The following is a 25181-nucleotide window of genomic DNA, read 5'->3' as shown; positions in this document are numbered from 1 at the left end:
GTTACAGATTTTTTTCCCCCTCTAAACACAGGGAACATTTTGTGTAGGGTCATTCAGTTTGCAGGGAAATGTACACAGGTCGATCCCTCAGACAACCCACAGCCCACACACACACATCTGGGAAGCAGATTTCCTAACCTTCACATTCCTGCTCCTGGACAGGAATCCACTGCTTTTAAATGCAAATATGGCCTCAGGTATCATGGGGATGGGGTGGGGGGGTTGGTGGACTGGCAGCAGAGCTCTGCTTTGCAAACATATGAACTTAAACTCAATAAAAACATAACACAGAGCAGCAAAGTTAAGTCATAAAACTATATTTATAAATAAAAAGAATTTTTTTCCTTGATAAAAGAGTAGTGTGAAAGACATGTTAAGAAATATTTTTTCCACTATACATTGTCACAAGACAGAGTCTGAAAATACTCTGGTTAAACAGATGAAAATGCAGCTGTGGAGTGTAAAAATGACTTCAAGCTGGATGCTCATGTTTAGTGTTGGGATATGAAACTAGTGACCAGCTACGAATATAATAAAACAAAATGCATTTTTACAGTAAGGACTGCGATTCTCTTGCACTACATACAATTTTTTCCATTTCTTTCTCTCTTAAGTCAAGCAAACATTTTTTTTAAGTCTGAATAAGGTTAAACAGTTAGTGTTCATTTCATCGGTCTTTCTTTTTTTTTTTTGTTAGAGGTAAGCAAGTAGGAATTGAAAGAACAGAAGGAGGGAAGAGGCTTCTTTTTCTTTCTCAGTTTTAACATGGACAGGGGTGGGGGAGGACAGAGAATGTTAGATAAGGAAAGCAGAGAGGAGGGAAGAGTGAAGAGAAGAACAAATGAAAAACATCCATGTAGAAAAGAGCTGAGTCATCTTCCCCTGCTGTCTGTTTCCACTACCTCCCTTTTCTCTTTTTCACTCCCCCCTCTCTTGCTTTTTGTCCTCACAAAAACCCTTGCCATTGTGGATCAGAAAATGAGAAAATGCTTTGGTTCCATCTTGAGTGAGGTGGTTTCTTCATTGAAGAAAGTATGGCCACTACAACTAGGAAGAAAAGCACAAGAGAGGAGGAGCATTTTCTTTCAACATGCACAGCAGGATTGGTTTGATTTATGCTTTTAGGAAAGTGGAATCACAGCCTTAGGTTACAGCTTCTGCAATCTTCCCTCCCTCCTGCCCTGTTGTCCTTCTCAGCCTTATAATGATACAAGAGCCCCAATCAGCTACTCTGTTATCAGCCTATAACCTGCATCACATTACATCAACAAAGAATTCTCCTGCGTTTCCCACCGCCATGCGCAGAGACTGACGTGACGCAGTGAGCTCAGGCGGCACAGATGCGAGCTCTCTGCCCGGTGGGGCGCCTGGTGCAGCGGTAGACAGATGTTGGGGTTGTGGGGGGAGGCCAGGGGGGCCATAGACAAGGCCAGGCCCGTAGGCTAATGAGGGGGAGTTGGCACTGCGGTGGCTGACGGCGCTACGGACGCTTCGCTCACTTGGGGGAGCCACTGAGCGCTCGCTTGGAGCTCGGTGACTCCTGATCTCAGATTCGCTGCCGCTGCCGCCAGACTTTCGACCTTCGTTCTTGCTGCAATTTGAACCACTGCTTCCTGAGGACAGACCATTAGATATAATGGTTATTATCGAAGCTTGAATTACAATCATGTCACAGTAAAAAAAATAAATAAATGAAACCGAATCTGTGCGACCTACATGAGCCTCTCCTCCCCCTTCAGGGTGCCAGTGTAGTGACGCAGAAAGTACTGACCCACTTAGTGGGAGACTCAGGAGAGTTTCATGACTAATTCACACACGGTTATGGAGAAATGCATCCACAGCCCAAACAGCTCAGCCAATACTGGAGGCAGTTACTTGCATTAATTTTCTTACCCCAATGAACCTCCTTGCCGTGACAGCAAGTTACAAGAGTGATGACTTTAAAGCCACAACAGATAAAAAGATCTCTTGTGTCCGTTAAAGAGGTGTGGAATGAGAAACATTTATCTTCCATTAAAGTTAAATAACACTTCTTGAACTGTTGTTTAAATGCATCTTCTTAGCTTATAAATTATTCACCATTAAATTCAGGTTTTGGTAGTGTGTAACCATACAATGAGAACACAACATCCCAGATGTTGAGAGCAGTCACTGTGCCCAGCTGTTGTTGGTCACTTAAGATCTTAGTTACATAAGCAAACGGCTCCTGCAACCACAAACTCTGGATTTTGATTTCTATTTCTACACATGTTGACAAAGCAATATGTAAATAAGGTAGTTTTGGGGCTGCTGAAAGGAATATTTTACAAAGCCAGGCTTTGGCCCTCAAGTTTTCTTATTCTTTAAACATGAACTGGGTTTGTAGCTGTGTATACAGCTAGAGATAACATTTAAATTTAAATCCTCATCTGGCTCTGGTAGGACAACAAACAAAACGTCAAACAGCATTTCTTTAAATACCCCTGTGCAAAATGACAAAATTCTGTATGGTCTCAGGACTTGAAAAGTGGTTGCTGGGCGGTTGTAGTTTGCTCATTTAAAAGAAAAAGAAATGCAGCCAGCACAAATTCATGTCTGCTACAATAATTTAAAAACTCTTTTCATTGTTTGTGTGTTGCCCCTCTGGAAACTCTGGACCTCTGCCTTTCAAATATTTTTGTTTTTACCATGAAAATTTCTTTGTGTGTTTCTCGTGAGGCAGCAGATGTACCAGTGCAAGTGCTTAGTACTCAAAAGATAGATCTTCCATTATAACTTTTTGCTTTGGTAGTAAAATAATTTCCCATGAACACACTACTTCTTCTAATTGTTCTTCTGTAGTAATACATTAATTTGTGATGGAGACACAGTTTATTGAAACAACACTCACCACTGTGCTGGCTTCCTGCACTACCAGCACCTCCACCGTGGAAGGGTTGTGGTAGGTCGTAAGGGTGAGGGATGGGAAACTGGTAGGGCAGGGTCATGGGCCATGGGGCTGCCCCTGGGTGGGGCAAGGGTGGTAGAGTATCCTGATCTGATGCTCCTCCACTGGAGCCATCATGGTCATGGAGAGACAAGTGGGTCATGTCTGAGGGAGAACAAGGAAACAATTATTTATTTGGACTTGCACAGTAACAATCCACTTCTAGAAAATGTCCTCATCATATGGCATTAAATACAACCAAACCATTAGACTTTATGGAGGGCTGTTTTTATTGCCAACACTAATGCCAACATTTTAGTTAATGAAAGATTTTGGCGTGCACTTACTACCACAGAGATCTCCAAAGATGTAGTAGCACTGTTCAGAGAAGGTGATCTTGTTGACAGTATGTCGGATATAACCGGCCTTCAGCAAGTTGCTGGCATATTTACGGGCTTCACGACGATCCGAGAAGCCTTCCACATGATGGAAGAGCCAGTCCACCACATCAGAACCTGTCGAGACAATGGCACTCACATTTTAGGGGCCTAAATGGGAATCCTGCAGTTTTGCTTATTTTGTTTCTTTCCTTCTCTTCCACCACTTTATAACACATCATAATATGCAAAAGAATAATTTGAATAAGCTACTGTATACTTGACTTGTATTTGTTCAGCATCTTATTTTAATCTGCGCTGTTTTAGCCAACAGAAACAGACACCATGCTCCTTGGCAAATAAACATAAAAAGCAGCAGAAATATCGTGCTTTAATGTGCAACTGTGAAGAATTAGGTTTTTATTCATTCATCTTCTACTGCCTATCTATTTCCAAGTCAACGGGGGGTGCTGGAGCCAATCCCAGCTCACACTTGGTGAGGGCAGGGTCACCCTGGACAAGTTACCAGTCCATCACAGGGCCAACACACAGAGACAGACAGAGACTAACAACCACTCACACACACTCAGACCTACAGACAATTTAGAGTCACCAGTTAACCCAAACATGATGTCTTTGGATGGTGGGAGGAAACCCACAAAGGCACAGGGAGAACATGCAAAAACTGCACAGAAAGGCCCCAGGCTGGGAACTGAACCCACAACCTTTTTGAGGCAACAGCACTATCCACTGCGCCTTGCTGCACCAATTATCTTCTTAAATTTAAAAAAGGCAAAATACATTCATGGATTTATGGTAAACTGTTCTTAAATGGTTAAAATGAAAACTGAAGATGACGTTGCATGATTAAGGCAAAAAAAAAAAAAAATTAAAATTAAAATATAAAATTAAAATAAGAGGCAACAAAAGAATGACAGCATATACTGAATTGAGCTAATAACAGAAGAAATGAGACACTTGGCAGACATACCGATGAAAGCATTAGCGATGGTGATCTTAAGCCACATCCTGTCCCGCACCTCCAGACCTGACTCTGGGCAGGCCATAGCCTTAGCAACTGTTGCCATGTCACTGTGGATGGAGAGGTGGAAGTCATCGAATCCTGGGAAAGGTCACAGGACACATGGACAAGTTCACACAGGAGCTGGGCCACATCCACTTGTTAGAGTTGGAATAATCAGGTCTCAAATCTAAAAGGTTTATGCACGACCTCATTTTGAGGACAGAGCTCAAGCAAGGAAGCTGTTGAGCTTCACTCTGCTTTTTCCATAAATGTTCAATAGGAAAACAGTTAAGTGGTGTTATCTGGACAACTAAAGAAATGTTGGTCTGTTGTGGAATTTGCCACAAATGACATTTGGTTTCTTCTGGTCTGGACTGTAATTTGACCTTGGTTCTGACTTGACCCCAAATCAGATCAGGCTTAATCTTTGTTTGAAATGGAATACAACTGAGCTGCTTTTGATGGAACCCAAACAAAAAAGGTTAACCATAATGTAGTAAATGTATATTTTCCAGATTGCCTTCCCAATTTTGTAAATATGACGGTTTGATATCAGATAGTACTTTTTCAGCTCCCAAAACTTTAAGCAAATAAGCAAACAAAGGAAGGTGCTGTGATAGTACTTTAACTTTACTCCATAACTTTTGCAAAACTCCACCTTTTCAGTGGCTCCATTGCATTCTGTATTGCTTTTCTGATGGAAACCCAAACGTTGCCACTGAGGTTTTAGATAGAAGATCTACTTTCTCATTTTAAATGTTCTCTGTGGCTGTAATTGAAATGCCCCCTGGTGAGGCTCAATGTGGCTGACCAATTATCCAAAGCATACAGTGACAGGAACGGTGTGGACCACCAAAAATCTCTTATTTACTGTGAGGTGATGAAACAATTTGACTTTGGAATTACTTTTCTTCCTGAAAGGGAAAATCCCCCAAAATATCTATCAATTTGGCAATGAAAATGTGGAACGATTTCAACTACAAAGGCAGAAAAAACACAACTGTCCTTCCAAAGATCACAGGGAGAATAAAATTTATGAGTTACAAGCTTAGTTTTGACAAAGGTTACTGAGCAGATGGAAGCTGTGAGGCTGAGTACAGAAAAACTGGAACAGAGAGACGTTGCAGGAATGCAGTGAAAGGGCCGGGCCACACTTAATACAGATTTACTGACACGCAGAAGGAAGGGAGTGATATTATTGCATTTTTTATGGTTGGCGGGACTGTTCAAAAAAATTAAACCCTTGCATGTTGTTTGTGAAGATGTTGACAAAAGCCAAGGAAAAAATATTTTATACTGTAGAAGGGAAAAGGAGAACAGCTTCACGGGGCATGAAGTAGTACATCACAAATTCAAAGTGGGGCTAGTATGTTAGCAAAAGGACTTTGGAGAATAAGAAGTGAATGTAAACCTGTGACTTAGAGTTAGAGATTGTTTAGATTGTTCCTTGATAGCCTGCTACAACATGCAGCTGTTAGGGCCAGTGACTCACGTTCAGTCTCAGGGATAGAGCTGCTGATGGAGGAACTGGTGGAGGTGACGGTGCTCATGGAAGGGCTCATGCCATATGGGGGGTATACCCCAGTCATGGCTGCCGTGTGGGACACCCACGCAGCTGGGTCAATTGGCCGGATTGGCTCACCTGTTCATTGAATGGTAGGAAAGTCAGTGGGTAACCTCATCCAACCAAAAGTAACACTAAAAATGATAAAAGATGAAGAAACAAACACTCACTCCTGGGCAGTGCAAAGCAGCTCCGAGGATTTGGGTCCCAGCACTTAGCCACTGTGAGAGTTATGGGGCTGGATATAGACAAGGTTTATAAGCAGGCATACAACATTCAATTCTGCTATCTTCTTAAATAGCATCAGGGTTTTAAGGAAAGCTTTTTATTTACTAAAGAAATGTTTGCTTCTTACCCTGGTTTGTGCACAATGTCCCTCAGCACTCGAACTGCGTCATCATTGCTCATGTTCTCAAAGTTAATGTCATTCACCTACCGGCATGAAAAGAATGTAAACATAAGATTGATAATTAATTATTAATTATTTATTAGGATTTTAATTATTCTACATACTCTCAGTTACTGGAGATTGATAATTCGGATAATAAAGGAAAGACTTGACACTGAATTTTGTCCTATTTAAAGACAATGTTTTCACAGCCATTCCTATAAACCCCACAAATGACAAGAAGCATGGGTAAGAGAAAAATGTCTTCTGAAATCATGTCATTGTGTAATGACATCATTTTAATGCCCTTGTGGCACTGACACACATTACCCTCTGAGTGAAAAACCTTTCATTATCCTCCCATTACTAAGACCTCCCATTTTACTTTAAACATAAAATGCAAACACAACAAGCAGCTACCCACACACACACACACACCTGCAACAGCATATCCCCAGGCTCTATGCGTCCATCTGCAGCCACAGCTCCGCCCTTCATGATAGAGCCAATGTAAATTCCTCCATCTCCCCTCTCGTTACTCTGTCCCACAATACTGATGCCCAAGAAGTTGTATTTCTCTGTGAGGTGGAGCGGGACAGAATGTGTGTACAGTGAAACAAGTAAAGACAGAAAAGGTGATCTGGAGCTGCTGCAATCTAGTGACTTACCCATGTTGAGAGTGACAGTGATGATGTTCAGAGACATGGTGGAGTCTGTAATGCTGCTGAATGATGAGGACTGAAGGAGGAATAACAAAAAGTGAGTGATAAGCAAAGAAATGTGAGAAAAACCAAAAGCCGAAAGTTTTTATTAGACATCCATGGTTAATTTACAATCCTGTACTTTTTAGTGTGCCTAAGGTCTCACCCTGTCCATATTGGAAGCCTTAGGTTTCCGTCGGCGACGGCGATGTCGTCTCATTAGACGAGAGGAGCTTTGTTCAGTGGAGCTGCTAAACCTGAATGTAAGTAAAGACATGGAAAAATTATGGTCAAAAAATCAATTTGTTAATTATTTGGATTTTAATTATTCTACATACTCTCAATTACTGGAGACATATGTTTCCCTAAATCAAGCTTAAGGGCAGATTGTGACAGAATGACAGAAGCACAATCAAATTTCCCCATGTGGCAGTGCAGGCGGTCAAATGGTTAGTGTAAGTGCCACATTATCACAGCATCCCAGGTTCCACTCTGACCCAGGACCTCTGCTACATATCAATCCCCTCCAAATCTCCCTTTCCCCACACTTCTGGTCAGATGTTATGCCACTTACTGTCATCAGAAAAAAGGCATATAATAATTAAAATGTCTAATATGTCTAAATAAATTTCCCCATGTCAATTCACTTTCAGTGAAAGCCTCACTGTCGTTGCAAAGACTTAAGTTACTGTTTTCATCTTAAAAAGTGGCGCTTCCCAAAAATCTGGACCAGCTTTAACTAATTGTAAGATAGCATCCAGTTTACTTCATTTAGAAGCTATGACCTGACTGATAAAACATCAGTTGGAACTAAAGTTCTGAAATATGTTTACCACAAGAATGATTCCTTTCTGCAGCAGATAGGAACTCAAACTATAAAACTGTGATCAAGCTCTATTAGAGCTGCAACAACAGGAAAAAGCACCCTGGGAGATGCCTAAAGACTGAAAACAGCAGAGGTTTAAAATGGGCTGCAGATATTTCTACATCTACTCCCACATCTAGGAAAAGCCGGGGGGTGACCACAAAAGCCACCAGACAATTACACTTCACTAATCGTTGCCAAAATACATCACCTATAATTCCAGATGCATTACTCAAGCCTAATGCCTTTTCTCACTAGGAGATACACTTATGAGCTAGCTCGATGTCTGACCTGCTGGTTGCATCGTCATCCTCTGAATCAAAGCAGGAAGTGGACTCCAACTCGCTGCTCATGAAGGATGAACAGCTGTCATATTCAGGGCCCCCGCGTCCCATTGCACGTGATGAGTAGCCGTTTTGCCTCCCACCTGCACGGGACAGAATTAGTCAAGCAGACAGTCAGGATGCAAACAACACGCTGTGCGTGTTTCTTACATTCAAAAAGATAAAAAGCCTAAGGAAATAGAAAAAATATATATATATATATTCACTAATCAGCCCACTACAAGACACATACTTTTGGTCACCATGTCAACTGTGATCTAAATTTATACAAAGATGGGAGGATTGTAAAACACCCTCCTGTTATTCTGACTGTGCTATGACATGTCTACAACATTGCACAAGAGTTACTAAAATCTCCGAGCAATCATAGCATACTTAGTCTTTCACAGAACACTGATCTTGATCTGTCTGTATATGCTCACTCTGCATGCAGAGCGTACATTTTGGGACACTCGTTGTGAAAAAACTAATGAGTCCATTACAGAAGACCTTTGATAAAAAATTAAATCATACAACAGACTCCTGAAAACAAAACAAAAATTGTTATGAGACAAGTAAAAATGTGGTTTTGCAGAAAGGTTCCTGACCATGATCGTTAGCGTGCTTCCGTCTTGGCCTCTCCCTCTCTCTCCTTTGTGACACCATGGAGCCCGTTTCAGTGTCGTTGTCCAAACTGTCCCGACCACTTGCTGCCTTCCCACTACAGACAGAGAGACAGGAGATAGTTGGTGTTATAAAGGGGGAGAACACCCTGCATCCTGAAAGTTAAGTCAATTAGACAGCAATTTAAGACTTAGAGTCTTAGAGAGACTGAATGTCTGGCTTTCTCTGGCTCAGTGTAGTTGCGGCTCCTTTTGTGTTAACTAACTGGTGAGCATTTCTGCTCTTTTACTATCATGTGCCTTTTACACACCTTACACTGGTTTGTGTGCAGATAAACTATGAGAAAAAGGCTAAAAAGATTTTAAATAAAATAACCAAGAGTTTTAACAGTGAATGGCCACTCTACACAAATAATTCAGAAGCTTGATTTATCAGCAGAACGGGCAAAAAACGAAAAATAAGCATGAAATAAGTATAAAATCTTTTTTCTATTTAATATGCTGTTTCTCATGTTGCTGTGGTTATTTGGAAACACAGAGCCATTCATCCAAGACACGCACACACAGACCCAAAGACAAAGCACACATGGCATCTCTCTCTTTCTCACACCCGAGAAAAAAAAAAAAAGAATACACACACACACACACACACACAATTTCTCTGAATGTACTGACTGATAGGAAGGTGGTCTTGAGTCTCCAATGCCCCCAGTCCTTTCCAAAGGTGGTGTTGGCTCTAAACTATCAGCAACTGAGCCTGCATCCGTGTGGGCCCCATCTCCAGAGACCAACTGTCAACAGATGGAGATTCGGGTCAGTCAAAGGGCTGAAACAAAGACTCAGAGGGAAGAATATGCAGAAAGCCACTGAATAAGTGGGAAGCAGATCCATGTTAGAGCACTACTCTGTTTACACTAGCCCTATTCAGGGCTTGGTGAGTATACCTTACTTACTGGCTACACTGCCTTCTGCCTTACCAGCCTTTAAAGGCAGTATGTAAACCATGGCTACAGAATAACAGCTGCTTGCAAGTGATGTGAGCAAAAAGGTGCTCTTCAGTTATGGACTGTAATGCCTCTACAAACATAAAAATGGATTTGTCTTTTTATTATTTTCCTGCCAAAAGAGAAAAGTTGCCCCACATATGAAACTTAGTTCTGCTAACTGAGGATGTTTTTTTTATTTTCTGCTGTGGATCTTGAATTCTGCTGCACATTGCTTTTTGTATTAAGTAAAAATTAGGGATGGATTTGAATAATCGGCATTCATTGGTGGGCTTCTATTGACTGTTTTATAACTTTTCCATAATGTATTTGTATATATTAAATACAACTCTTTCTTCTTGAACATCTTGTCTTACTCAATTGACACAGCTGGTACAGGCCAAGCTTTTCATATCATGTTTCTAGAATTTCATTATTGTTATCACTGCCACATCCATCAAGTTAATCAAACACTGCATTTTCTCCGTCGTGCTCAGATGTACCAGTCCCAAGGGCTAACAAAAACACATAATTTTTTATTACTGAGTTAATCTGTTGGACTATAAAATTGTCAATGTTCTCTGTTCTGTCAATGCATCTTAAACTGAACACAAATTTTTGGTCTGCTCAAAGCTTTGGAATTAAAGAAGAGAAAGGAGGAGTTCTTTTTTGTCTTTATAAACCCTGCCAGTTTTTGTGACTCAGATTAAGGTTTTGTATGAGGCATTTGCTTTGGTGTTTGCTGTACAATAATTCAAGTAGTAAGACAAAAATATAGAGAGCAATATAGGAAACATTGTTGTTAACCACTTTTATCTCATTTATACCTTTATAGAGCATTTGTACAATTACATTTGTGGTTTATAGGGAGTCTACTTTCATGTGCAGAATGAGAATTATATTCAGTTTGTACAGCTGGGCAGTTGAGATGTACTAAGATACGGTATGAGAAAATCTGTTAGACAGCTGACAATACAGCACAGCAAGGCTGACTCAGGGTGCTAGGCTGTTATGATGATATGGTGTGGTGATAGAGAGCCAGGCCCATGGACCCAAGAGAACAATTAGTCAGGTCACTAAAACAACAGACAAACTGTGGAGACAAACAAATGGACACACTCCAACAAAAAATAACATTTCATCATACATGGAACAGTTCAACAAGATAACAAGTATATTCACCCCGACACGTACAAAAGGAGGAACTGACCAATCAAAACTCCTGACTGGTTAATGAAAATGACCACCACACAGGACAACAGTGGGATGCTGGATTACACACTCAAAAGATTTTGCAATAACACAGTGTTTATGTCAGTCAAAGAAAATAAAAAACTATAACCACACTGTATCAAACTAAGCAAAAACATTTGCCTTTCACATTAGGACATGGAGCACTGTTTCCTTCAACTTTATTCTCTCCTCTCTTTGTGAGAATAAATCTTCTTGTTAGATTACTTGCAGTGAAGCTCTGTGTGAACGGATATTTACCTCCTATCCTGTGATTCCACTTGCTCTTAATCCAATTTCAATGTCGACAGAAGAGGAAGGGAGATTGTGCACTGGCACCAGATGTCTCTTATGGAGACAGGAGAATTATGGTTTGGAGCCTCTAAATGAGATACTACATGCAAGTACATGTATGTATAAGGTGTATCTGCTGACTAGCATATAAAATAACTTATAACCCGTCCAGTTCATATGCTTTAAAAGTGCTTGAAAACAGAAGAGAAAAAAGAGAGTGGAAGAGAATGGAATTTGAACATGTGTATTGCTGCTTGGATCATTATGTGATAATGACATTATTACACAGATGCATAGGGCCTTTCCCTGGAGATGGCGTATGGTTGCGGTCACTGGCTGACAGATGGGAATCTCAGTTATAAATGCACGCACACAGTTGCCAGACAGACAATATACAACACAGACATGCACAAAACACACAAATAAACAAAGCAGAAAAACTGCTCCAGAAGGAACATTGAACATACCCATGACACCACACGTCCATTAAAACAGGGCAGTTTAGCATTGTCATCGGATATTTCCTCCTTTACCACCCTGTAAAGAGAACAAAGCTTTGTTTCACTAAACCTTAAGCAACAAAAAAGCACTCTCAGGCAATAAAACACGGGGCATTTAAAGGCAATGGAGATTCTTCCATCAGCCAGGAGAGACACTGTCTACTCAGAACCCTATTGTTAGACTGTCAGCCAACAAGATATACTACCAAAACAAAGTGCCAATAGAGAATATCAGCAGTGATTATTGAATAATGAACAACAATCTAAATGTATTCCCTAAACATGTGTGCAGACAAAACTATTTGTTGATGTCTGTAACTGATATCTGCAGTCACTAAACCGTAAAATGTCATCAGGATTTAGAAAAAACATATTTCAGGAAGCCAAGCATGATTAGGGGAAATCTACTCAACACTCTGCCCACTATAACGAATTGATCTAAGCAAATGTAGAGAAAGCAGAGAAATGTGTCTTCCTTAACAGGCAAAATGGATCAGGTTGGATTTCATATCATCATCAGTTCCCACAAAGCCCCTGCAAATCACTGAGCGTTAGAGTAAAACCAATCAAAGGAAGACTACTTCTGCTTAGTGTGTGTCAATACTTCAAAGGGGATTAGAAATGTTAGGTATCATATCATACAGACAGGAATGTAAAGATATCCTGAGAAAACATGTTTTTTAACCATTTCAAGCAAAGAACCTTCTGGCAAATTTCTCAGAAGGTTAATCTACAATCCACTGCCTGTTAACATGAAACAGATGTCGAACAGTCCAGAGGACAAATCAGACATACGTTTAACAAATACCTCAAACTACTGGTCATGGCAGGGTCAGTTCTGTGGCTTAGAAGAGGAGGAATAGGGATGGTCAGTGGGACCAGACTTTCAAAGAAAGTCTGTCTAAACATGGGCTCCAGTCTCTATTCCAGTCTGACAGGTTGCTTAATTGACAGCAACACAAGTTAAGAGTGAAGGTTTCAATGGTTTATTCACAGGTATCCACTCTTCACAACATGAATAGCTCTGGATCCTTTCAAAGCATTTCTTTACCACTTGCAAACGTCCAGAAGTTGATGCCCCACCCAAGTCTGACTTTGGCCAAAAACAACTTAGGGAACCTGGCTGAACTGCTCAGAAAATAGCTCATCTCTCCTTCTCCGCTGTGTAGCAGCCACAGTGTGCAGCAGCATGCCATGTTCAGCCATGTTTAACACAAAAGGACACACTCATAAAGCTGCCACGGTGATGAACAGGCCATTTCTGGGTTCAACTCTGCATTCCTGGGCTAACAGACAACAGCAGCAGCAGCAGGGGCCTGTCGGACTCACCGCCCGGAGCTGCCCCTTCACATCCAGACATTAGCCTGCTAGCCTGTTAGCCGACACCTCAACACACTGGCCGGTCACTGACACTCGCTCAGGGAGCCGCTTTTATACCCCACCTCCGCTCTCAGGTTATACAAAAGTCGCCAAAATGGCACCCGGGGCCTTCTGTTGTGTTGGAGAGACTGACAAATACCAAACTTGGTCAGGCAAAGTCGAGCCGCAGAAAAGCCTTAAGCTAGCAGCTCGAGCAATGTAAACAAACGGGGTCGAGACGCTGAGCAGACCCGCTAAGGCTACGAGCTAACAAAGGAGCTGGCCGGCCGGGAGCTAACGATCTGCGGCCAGGTAACATTAAAACTGATGACAGGCCGGCTGGAGGAGGGGACAGCCACTTCACGGTGATCTAACAGCACGGCAGTGTTTCAGCTGGCCCCTCGTTGATTGAAATAACCCCCCAACCCCCGACAGTTACCCGAAGTCATCGTCCATGGATTTGAAGAAGAATTTGTAATTTGGTTTCTTCAGGACATTTTTGAAGTCTGCCAGAGTGACTTTGTCCGCCGGCACCGACAGTTTCACCAGATACGGCGTCTCCTGGTCGTCGAGGTGGTAGATAATTTTGGTCTCCCCCATCTCGGACTGTGGCTAAGGCCGGGCAGGCAGGGCGCATCAAGCCGCGGGCCTGGCAGGCTCCCTCTCGGGCCCCGACTCCCCGTGGCTCCGGCGGCGGCTGTGCCGTGGTCCTCCCGGCGCTCCCTGGCTGTCGAGTCGCTGCGTAGCTCTGGTGCTCTCGGATTTTACGCCAGCTCGCTAGCGTTACGATTGCCTTTCCTTCCCAAAAACAAAAAAAACAAAACCCAAACACCTTGATCCTCTCACCGCACCAAGGCTGGGCCACCTTAGTTCCCGATTATATTAAACTTCCGACAGACGTGCAGAAATGACTGAAAAGAGGTTTAAAAACGCAGCAGAGAGCATGAACCTCCGAGGGAGCGGTTTCCTCCGCTCGGTAGCTGCCAGGCTCGGCACTTTGTTGCACACGAAACTGAATAAAATGGTCCAAGCATGTCCTGGAGGGGCGCCATCCACAGGAGAGGAGGAAAGAGTCCTGCTGCAGAGCTGCAAGTCAGCAGGGGCGGCCATACAGGGGGGGCTAACAGTGATCCCCTCACTGGAGATTATGAGATGAGATTATTGATAGATTATAGCATGTGTGATTAGTTATTTTAGTATTTTTATACATATTTATATGTCTTACCCGTATTATATATGACTCATTCCTCCTGAATGTTCTGTCTGGAGCAGCTGTGACACAAACAATCCCCCCGATCAATAAAGTCATTCAGATTCTGATTCTGATTCATGAGAAAAACGTTTGCACCAGGTAACAACATGACGTGTTGGTAAGATTTACTCTGATATGTGCTGTGAACTGCTTGTTTGCAGTATTGTTTATTGTACACTTTTTCTACCAAGTGCTGTGTTATTCAGGGATTGCAAATCGTTTTACTGTACTTTAAAAATGTCAAAAAAGCCATCTATAACTCAAATCACTCAGTTAAGCAAAACATATTTCTCAATATCTTCTCACTGGCAGTCATACAATTTAGGCTGATCTAGTTTCATGTTTGCATCAAAATCATCCTTAAATCTTTACATATGATGTTGAACTAAGTGTTGTAGCAAACTTTTCCATACTTTATGGGATCAGGAAGGATCAGGAAGAAGAATAAGGAGACCAGGTCCAGGGAAATGTGCTGCAAATGAAATAATTAATTGTGTATTTCACTGATGATTGACCAGCACAGGGAATATTGTTTCTTCTCTTGATATTGGTGAGGAGTCCCGCTGCTGGATTCTGACTAAAAGGGAAAGGTATGGCTGACTGGCTGATTCCTTTATAAAGACAATAATAGTTGTTGAGGTGGAAACAAATAAAACCATTAACCTTTATCTCCAAATCATACCTTTGGCAGGGGGTGTTTTACTTTTCTAAACAATATAGAATGGAATAATCCAGCCCTGACACCAGAATGGGTTCATTTATGAAATGTAAAGATAAAAATAAGATAAAAATGATATGGTTTCACCAGTAGTTACAGCTGGGTGTCATCTGTGTAACCATGCTAGGAGATATTATATTTAAACAGGCCCATAATGAAGATCAAACAGTGCCTAAGGACATGAACACACATTTTAAATTCTCAAGTCAATTTTTATTTATATAGCACCACTTCACAACAGAAGATAGCTGAAGTCGCTTATCAAATGGATCAGGTCTAACCTTCTTAATTCCCCATCAAGAGCAAAACACTTGGCAGCAGTGGAAAAAAAAATTCTTTTTGAGGCATAAAATCTTTTGCAGAATCAGACTCAACTCAGAGTGATTGGATTGGGTGAAAAAGATGCTGATCAATCTTTGAGGAGTTTTGTCGCTAAAAGCCAACAATTGGTTTGGAGGATCAGGCTGAGTGTTTGTAGCATTGTATCAATGTTGAAACTTAGATTTACTTCATAAAACAGTATTGCTGCTCTAATAGACATGCAGAATGAATGTCCTTAAGCAGTTGTAACAGCAGTAGGAAACTATGAAACTTAAAAGGGCCCACACACCCTTGGTACACTCCAAGGTCCTTTATGCTAATATGTAAAGACCACTTCTCACTTTTCATTTTCTTGCATAGTGTTGCAGGGAATGACCCCTTCACCATTATTTTTAGTATAAGAACTTTATATTGGTGACCAAGAGCATTAGTCTAATATGTCAAAGCAAGTGAAATGTTGAAGTTTCAAAGTTTTATACATCTAAATTATCATCCATCCATCTTCATCCACTTATCCGGGGTCAGGCTGCGGGCCCAGGTTTTTTTTTCTTCTAGTTTTCCTATTTGCAAGTCACATAATATAATGTATGTTATATCAGAAACATCACAATCTGGCTTTGATATTTTTTACAATATCAATTACAAATTACTTTCAATTAATTAATAAATACTCAATGCAAATGTGAATATATACAGCAACTACAGTTTATTGAACTTAATTGGACTTGATTTGCTGTCTAAAACCATTGGCAATGAAGCAGAGTAAATATAACATCTCTCAATGGACAGTTAATGGACATTTCTCAAATAATATATTGTGTACAAAATGGAGAGTTGGAAATTGTCATTATCTGTCTGCTTTTCTTCTGAGGATAAAACGTTGCCAATATCATCATCATTATTTAATGAGATCTTGTTGCAGATGGACGTGCCAATATAATTTTTTTTTTTTTTACATACAAATACATAAAAAACAAACAACAACAAAAAAAGAAAACAGGGAGAAAGGGGTTTGGTCTCTTTTTCCTTTTTTAAATATGCTCTGAAGAGGGCTGTTGAGTGGATTGTAGATGGTCTTAATCATCTAGGAAGTCATCATCAAGGTTAACATCTGTGGTGTCAATATCATCCAGCTCCATGTTGTCTAGGTCCACTTCTAGCTCGTCCAGAATCTGTGTAAAAAACACATATAAGGACCAATATTATTGTTTTGCATGTCACAATTATTAAAAATTTAATGTAAAAATGTATAATAAAACATTTGAATTATACATAAATAATTGCATAGTTGAAAAAACCTACTTTGTCTTTCTGTGAGAATGCAGAGATTTCCTCCTCCTTTTCATCCAATGCTGTTGGAGATGCAGGTTCAGGCTGTGAAAGTGTTAGAGGTGCTGCTGCCACTGAGGTGGACTCCTCAGTATCTTCTGTCTGTGGGGCAGAATCAGTAAGATAATGAGACTTTTGTCCTCCTGATTATTGTACCAGAAAAACTGTACTTCTTAACTGATTATGACATCTAGATGGGATGTACAATGCTTGCGAGACACCCTTGGCTGCAGAATACTGTTAGTTTAAAAGTCAAAAGAAAATGTTGTGCGAACCTTTGAAACAGGAGGGATGAAGGTTCCTTTAGGTTCATATCCTTGAGCCTCCTCAAGAACATTCCTGTCTTCATTGGGCTAAAAAATATTTGTTTTTGTTTAAAAAATTGAGAGGTTATGAAACTAGAGACATTATTTAAATACAAAACAATAATTTATTTTTTACATTCAATATCATACAACTCACAGTGACAAGAGGATAATCTTTAGCAGGCCTGGAGTCGCCCAAGCAGGTCTCTCTCAGATAATACTCAGCTGCAAAGGCTTCTTTCAGCCCAGGGAACAAATTCTCATACTCTGTAGGGTCTGCGAGGGATTCAGCTGCCTGCAATCAAGATTTAGTTCAAGGTGTTATAAGAATGATCTGCAGAGATTCAAATTTCATGTAAATCGATGCTGTTTTTCTTAATTGGTAAATGTGTAGACTATTGCAATATTGTTTCTGAAAAATAGAGCTGACCTTCTGGTTGACTTTAGCAAGGTTCTCTCTCCACAGTTTCACCACACGGGACACTTGGCTGGGCAGGTAGGTGCGAGCCAGGAAGGCAGCTTCAGGTAGCCGGTTGGTCCTGATTAGAAGCTCCAAGCACTGATCCAGTCTGTGAGGATAAGACAACATGGTGGACAGTTAACAGCCAAAAACTACTAATCATGATTAAGACAACCTTTTGTTTCCTGCATTTTCCACTAATTTCACCATGTTGTATAGATTAACTACTCACTTTCCTTGTAGGAAGTAGGTCATGAAGGCCACATTGTTCTTTCCATCCCTCTCTGCCCCCTCGGCCAGCTTGCCCACCATAGTGGCGTTGCCGGATGCTGTGGCAAGAAGGAGCAGGCCACCATAATCCTGTGCATGGTGCAGGCACTCCTGGGCTAGGCCAAACTGGCATTTGCTGATAGCCAGTTCTGCTAGCTGCTTCCACTTCTGTTCAGACTTTGAGAAAAAGGACACATTTTTTTAAATCTACTTGAAATTACAAGAATGGACAAATTCTTTATGGGGCTTTGTCAATGGGCTGTCAATGTTTTTAGATGGGGGGGGGGGGGGGGGGGGGTCAATTCATATAAGAATCGCAATTCTCATTTAGTACGATTCTGAATCAATTTGGTCTGCCTCCATCTTGTCCGCGGGTCCTGCTGACGTCACCACGCAACCGGTCCTGGAACATTCATATGTGTGCTTAGCACCAAAACAAGGAGGAAAGAGAGATTCAACTGGTCCCATCCTTGTTTAAGGCAAAGATTTGGACTCAGTTTGGTTTTTACCAAATGCCCGGGAAGACCAAGATTGACACGACTTATTTTATAGCTAGACTTAGAGTAGTAGTCGTGGTCCATGCGCATTGGAAATGGCACTTTCCTTAGAATGAGTTTTGAATATAAAATTGTTTTTTAATCTAACTGTAGCCCCAAAAATCTGAACCAAATCAAATCATGATAATAAACAATTCCTATCCCGAGTAAAAAGATGTGCTAATGTGTCCGTACCTCTGCCTCCACTGCCAGCTGATAGGCGATCTTCAACTCTCCCAGCTGCAAGGCCAGCTCGAACCTGTGCTCTGGGTCGGTGGACACGGCCAGTGCCTGCTGCTTGAAACCCTGTAATTAAAAAGATTATTATAATTAAAATAATATTAATATTATAATGCTACTATTAATTACAATATTATTTAAACAAATGCTGTGCTGCTATGAAGATGAACTTGGGGTTCAATTAGAATTTGTCCATTTGGTAAAAAACAAAACAAAAAAACTGCATCTACATCTTTTATGGTTTGAAGCTAAATTAAATTGTGCAATTGCTGTTAAATGAAAAAAGAAAAGCCAATTCTACTGTATCTTAACCTGTTTTTCCAGGAAATGGGCCACCCTGGTGCGTTGCTCTTTGGGAATTGTGGGCAGCACCTTGTCAGCCATTCCAAAATCCCTCCTCATTACAGCAGTCTGATACTCCAGGACTGAGACCAACAGTGAGTAACTGACAATGTTGAGCTCCTTGTCTCCCAGGTAGAGGCGGTCATCTTTGGGTATGTAACCCAACAGGTACATGGTCCTGCAGGGAGAGAACACATCAGTTGGTAAAGATACAGCTTTCTCCGCAGCAGTTAAGACAACCTTTATGGATTAGTAGTTATTTATTTATTTATTCATCCTTTGTAACAAACTTTGTTGTGCTTACATTTAAATCAAAGCCAAAACAATCTTTCTTCTTACCTGTCCAGATGAGCAATGGTGACAATCTCCCCTCCAACATAGTAGTTCAATCTGTTCACAGAGCTAGTGTAGATGAAGCAGTCTCCTACCCAAAGTCCAGTCTTCACTATCTCCTGGATCTCTCCTTGGACCTGGACATAGTCAACCAATATAAGAAGTTTGTAAAGGTAAGTGTAGGAAGAAAAAAGGGGTGCCCCTTTTCCTACATATAAAGCATTAAGTAGAAAGTATTACTGTAATTTCCAGACTATAGAGCACACCTGACTATCAGCCGCATCCGCACAGAGAAAAACAGTTTTTTCACATATATAGGCCGCACTTGTTTATAAGCCACAGGTGTTGGAAATATAGGCGGAAATGGCATATGGCAGGAATTATGTTACACAGAAAGATTTTGCCTTTTCGCCAGATCGATCGACTTTAACTTGAAAGCTGCATCATATGCATTGCTTCATGTGTTTTCCATTCAAAATAAATGACTGATCTGAAGAATTTAGTGTGGGTGCTTTTAATTTGAACAATTTCATAGGTCCACTGTGACCTGTTGGGTAATTTCATTGGTGTGATATGAGGCTAAATGTATTGGCGACATGAAGCTTGTTTCCCGTAAAAAACCATAAATTAACCGCAGGGTTCAAAGCGTGTGAAAAAAATAGCCATTTATAATCCGGAAATTACGGTAGTGCAGACTGTGCTAAAATATACAATCCTAACTTCTACACACTCACCTCAAAAGCATCTTCAATACCATCTTCTGTCACTCCTTCATTATTCTCTTGGGAGGCAGCTACTTTGTCTGCCAGGTAACGCAGAATGAAGAAAGACTCCTCTGTAGCAATGCAGACCAGCTCACCAGAGTCTGACCAGAAGATCTGGGCAAATGATGAGCAAGGAAAATAGATGTGAAAATGAGTTGGTCAAAGAAAATTATAAACTTGTAAGTAAACCTAATGAGTAGTTAACATATTGTACTGTTAAAGAGCTGGTTAACTTGTCAAGTTTGGTGAGTTGGACATTAACACTTTAAATGTGCAGAACAGAAGATGGAAAAATTAAAAGAACGCCTGTCTTACATGTTTGGGTTGGATTTCAATGCGGCGGATCAGCTCTGTGTTCTCCCAGTCATAAAATGCCAGGCCATTCACTGACCTCACTCCAAGCAAGAAGCCTCCATAAATTCCTGAATGAAAAATAGAAAGACATCTAATGAGCATAACAAGCCATTTCAAAAACCATAATCCCATTATATATCATGTTCATTTTACCTTCAGCTCCAAAGTCAGGCTTGAAAGATTTCTTTTCTTTGAAATTTTTGAAGATTTTGACAATACTGTTGCTTTCTCTAATAGCGTATCTGTAAATAAAGAATGCATTGCCATTAGCTCTGAAAGAAATAAAAAAAACAGGTACGCATCCCTTTCTCTCTACCAACACAAACATTCGCCTTTCAAACAGCATACTCACTCAGAGGAGTCATGTGCCCAGACAAACTCCTGCGCTGAACCAAAGCTCTTGTTCCTCAAAGCCATGGCAGTGTAGATGATGTACTCTCCATCTCCACAAACCACAACAAACCTGATGCACAAAGAATGTTCACATGAATAACTAAACTATTCAGTCTGTGATTATATTGCAAATTTTGCACTACTCTGGTTACCAATAACACAAATTTCAATACATATGCCTGTAAAAAAAAAAAAAAAAAAGTTACACAGCTAGGTGTACGAATACCTTCCATTAGGGTTGTGCTGGATAGTTTGGGGGTAAATTTCACAGCTGCCCATGTCTTTAACGGCCAATGGCAGCCTTTCCCCATCCTTGATTTCAGCATCACCCATAGCCTTCAAGTTGGCCTGCTGTATTTCACTGTGCTTGGCCCAGATGATTTTGCCATTAGTGTCCATAGACATGGCTGGTTCTTCACGGCCGACCTACACAGCGAGGTGAGAAAGACCATAAAGATGTTAAGATGCAGGAGAAATGTTTCTGTTTTCTGTGTTTGATTACATGCACTTGATTTATGCACTTTTTTTGCTATAATTATGTACACTTCACCAAACTCAAGTTGGTGGTCTTTGTTTTTTTTTTTTTTTAAGAATGACTCTTACTACTCACCTTTATAATGATACTGCCTTCATCATAGCCCAGGGCCACATTGTTGGAGCCCCTGAGGCCACACACACACCACACTCTCTCCATGCCATAGTTCAGTGTACTCTCAAGTCGGTAAGTACTTGAATGCCAGATTCGAACTGTACCTATTGAGTGACAAGGTAAAATTACAGAAAGCGTGCATCAGCGAGGGCGTGAAAAAGATATAGTGAGGTTATCTTGGTGTGTAAAGTGTGAAGAAGTGCGGTTCATCTTTACCATCCTCAGATCCTGTTATGATGATGGGCAACTCTGGGTGGAAGCTGACACAGGAGACGTTCTGGGCGTGGCCCTCCAGAGTCTGAACACAGGTTTTGTTCTGCAACATAAAGGAAAATGGCTGAATCCCTCATGCGAAGACAGTTCACCACAAAAATCAAAAGTTAGAGCTATTTAATGAAGAACACATATATTCTTCTTACTAGTAACAGCATATTTAGTTGGAAGTTTTCCTATGTTGTACTTAGATAAATGCATGTTAGTGCCATGATTCGGTTTTTTTTTAGCTTACTCAGACCTTTCCATATATGTGAATGAAAAGCACCAGTAAATCATGATACTGTGTCCTAACCTGGTAGTCCCAGATCTTGACTTGGCGGTCATCAGCCCCTGAGATGAGGTAAGGCTTGTCTCCTCCACTGTAGTAGTCAATACAGTTGACTCCTTTCTCATGGCCCTCCAAAGTGAAATTGGGAGATGAAGAGCCTAGCTGCCAAACCTTAAAAAAAAAACAAAACAAAAAAAACATTAAACACAACTGAGATTTGCAGAATACAAATCAAAAATTTTTTTTTCGAAACAACAAAAAACAGAAAACTGCTCCTACCTTAATTGTCCTGTCGAGGGAAGCACTTGCAAACTGGTTATTATCCTTGGGGTTGATGACAATCTGCATGACGTAGTGAGTGTGACCCTCAAACACCTGGCTGCAAGACCACTTCTTTTCCCAGTCCCATAGCTTGATCAGCATGTCATCTGAACATACACAGAGACAAATGTATGCGTTAGTGAAGGAATTGCGCATTTGAGAGTAATTGTATTAAGTTACACCGGAGGAAAGTTCAATGTGCCACCAATTATAATATAATAAGCATTTAGCGTACCACTGCTTGTGAGGATGTAGGGCTGGGTTGGATGCACAGCGATGCAACGGATGTAATCAGAGTGGGCCTCAAACATGTGGACGCGCTCCAAAGTGTTGTAGTTGAACACACGGATCTGCATGTCATCCTGTGTAGGTTGCAGGTTTGAGTTTGAAAATTAGCTAAATAATAGCTAAATTCATTAATTTTATAAACAAAAGTATATAAAAACTATGCTATTACATGACTGAATTTAGGGTTATGTGTTATTTGAGTTTAACACAATGGAAAAAAAATAATAATAATCAAGCATCTCAAGATTTTACTGCACACTAAACTGCCTAAATACAACTGATATTAATACCATTGACGAGTATCAGTTGTAACCACACAAATATATGGATGTAACTCACCGCTCCTGTGATGACCCAGTTCTTCCTGGCCACAAACTTAGAAGCTCTGACAGGTAGATCACACACTTCAAAAGTCTTAACAAGAGTCTGGAAAGAAAACACAGTGCCTGTCTTGGTCACAGCTGGCATGCAGCTTTTATATTTGTCAATATTGCTTTACATTCAGCTACAAACCTTCATCGACTTTTTAACATTGTCTTGTACGAGTATCCTACGACTAGTGATCATACCTGTGTTTCGTGGTTCCAAACACAGACGCTGCCATTGTACAGACTGGCCAGCATCCATGGCTCGGTTTGGTGAAGGTCCACACTCTTCACTCTGTCTGACCTGGCTGTCAGCCTCCGCTTAATATCCAGCCGCAGGGGCTATAAAGAAAAAAGACTTCAGCGTTTTTCTTTCTGTCAATGTCGATTTCATTATTACTGGCTTCACACTAATATTTGGTAAACTAAACTAAAACTAAATAAAGATCCGTCATAGTATGAAAGGCTGGAAAGCCGTAAAGACCGCTGGCATCCTAATAATAATCCTTCCACATTTTTTGTACCTAAATGTCCTTTAATTATAAAACATGGAGTAATATATTCGATGACTACATTCTGGAAACGTATCATCTTTCAAATAGCAAACTTTAAAGATGTTAATGGTCGTTTGCCCCATGCTAACACAAGCTAGTTAGCCGCTAAGCTATCAGGGGCTAACTTAGTCTTAATTATTTGACACCGTTTCGGTCTCTTTTTGAGTCATTGGTGTGAATCGGATCCCAAATGCAGAAAAAATCGTGCAGAGCGAGTACGTTAAATATCTCTTACCATGTTTTATCCCTGTGTTGTCGCAATTAGATGAGAATTATGTTGCCGTCGGGGACCAATGTTGCGATTTCAGTGAATAGATCACTAGATACTGACGTGGAACTTCCTGAACACACAATCTCGCGTGAGTTCCGTTCTGGAAGTGGTGACGTGCCACGAAGGTCGGTCAGTTCTCAGCGACACAGAGTCGGATTTTCTTCAGTTTCAGGCGCTTTACTGTCAAATGGCTATGAATTGGTACATTTACAAATATAAAAAACAACGAGCGTTTACGTTTAGAAAGGAAGATAGGCAACATATGTCTAACTACTTCTGCTGTTGTGAGCTCTGTGGGCCCATTCTTGTTTAATTCACATTCAAACTAAAACTTAAATAAAACATATATACTATTTTATATAATCTCTGTATTTATATAGGCCATGCTATGGGCTGTATCACACATATTTTTCTTAAATATTATTTTTTATTGGCAATACAACTTGTTGACAGCTATATTATCAAAATTAAATAATAATAATAATATCAATCAGATGCTCCTGATATTCCACGCCATTTAAATTTAGAGACAAATACATAAAAAAGTCAGCCATGAAAATACATAAACTAACATACAATTAAACGGATGAAACGGCAATTAAATAAGTTAAGAAATAAATATTATATCCATAAAAACACGCTTGGCAACTGTGTTCTAGAAGGCTCATGGACTATAAGTACCGCCGCAGAGCGGGAGGCCGTCACTGTGGCCGGAACTGCGGAGAGGTGAGTGAACTCTCAGGCTGCTGGGGGCTAGCGTGGTTAGCTTAGCATTATATAGATAATGCTAATGGATAATAGCGGTCTTCCTTAAATACAAATTTAACTAAAAGACAAATTAGTCCCTTTTCATTGTATAAATAATGACATTTTAAATCACATTTAATTATATTACAATACTTTTATTTATTTATTTTAGTGCTGTTCTAAAAGTATTCTAAGAATGGTCATGCTTGAGGGCTCACTGAGGGGCTTTTTGAACGTCTTGTAGCTGTTAGCCTATTGAGACACCAGTATTTGATGGGAAATGAAGGTTGGGCTTGATCATTTTTAAACGGAATTGGTGTGTGAAGCATAGGTCCTATATTGATGGTCCTTAAACTGATAGTGGGCCGTGTGCTGTTCCTCTGTCTTATTTTCTGAATAAAATAATCATAACAATAACAACAACACCAACAACTATAATAAAAACATTTTTATATTGTTATTATTATTATTATTATTATTACAATAGCAAAATAAAGTAAATGCAATTAATAATGAAAATGACTCTTTATTTCCTGTCTCAAAATGCATAAACTTTGATTGACCTTTTAAAATAAGTAGTAAATAAGTATTTGCACAGTTTTGTTGGTAATCAGCCCGACTTTGAGAAGAGATGTTTATACAGTCGATGTGTTGTAACCTGTATAGTTAGTATTTTAGTATCGTATGTA

At 40.4% G+C, this 25181-nt stretch overlaps 2 protein-coding genes across 3 annotated transcripts; both read right to left on the bottom strand.

The window, feature by feature from the left end:
- Positions 1-609: 609 nt before the first annotated feature.
- Positions 610-13736, bottom strand: LOC115057764 (segment polarity protein dishevelled homolog DVL-3-like). 2 transcript variants are annotated; one of them, XM_029524963.1, is made up of 16 exons: positions 13576-13736; positions 11745-11814; positions 9446-9561; positions 8756-8868; positions 8116-8251; positions 7126-7216; positions 6927-6996; positions 6697-6836; positions 6226-6302; positions 6041-6108; positions 5799-5948; positions 4274-4405; positions 3253-3420; positions 2870-3070; positions 1431-1613; positions 1255-1367 (listed from the first exon to the last, which is right to left on the bottom strand). In XM_029524963.1, exons 1-16 carry the CDS (start codon positions 13734-13736, stop codon positions 1255-1257), a joined length of 1989 nt encoding a protein of 662 aa, XP_029380823.1. The 2 variants fall into 2 exon arrangements, with proteins under 2 accessions (XP_029380822.1, XP_029380823.1); XM_029524962.1 differs by having other exon boundaries at positions 610-1613.
- Positions 13737-16299: 2563 nt separating this feature from the next.
- copb2 (COPI coat complex subunit beta 2) lies at positions 16300-23821 on the bottom strand. Its single transcript, XM_029524538.1, has 22 exons — positions 23710-23821; positions 23125-23262; positions 22895-22981; positions 22503-22629; positions 22226-22374; positions 21971-22117; positions 21619-21718; positions 21364-21506; positions 20980-21179; positions 20713-20823; positions 20514-20602; positions 20322-20428; positions 19977-20120; positions 19249-19379; positions 18880-19087; positions 18523-18633; positions 17754-17968; positions 17492-17630; positions 17219-17356; positions 17032-17109; positions 16730-16858; positions 16300-16599 (listed from the first exon to the last, which is right to left on the bottom strand). The coding sequence occupies exons 1-22, from the start codon at positions 23710-23712 to the stop codon at positions 16504-16506; spliced, it is 2790 nt and encodes a 929-aa protein (XP_029380398.1). The 5' UTR covers positions 23713-23821; the 3' UTR covers positions 16300-16503.
- Between the last annotated feature and the right edge of the window lie 1360 nt (positions 23822-25181).

Source organism: Echeneis naucrates, chromosome 17 (assembly GCF_900963305.1).
Source record: "Echeneis naucrates chromosome 17, fEcheNa1.1, whole genome shotgun sequence".
NCBI classification, from domain to species: Eukaryota; Metazoa; Chordata; class Actinopteri; order Carangiformes; family Echeneidae; genus Echeneis; species Echeneis naucrates.
The sequence above is the reverse complement of the archived record's forward strand: the minus strand, read 5'-3'. Positions and strand labels throughout refer to the sequence as shown.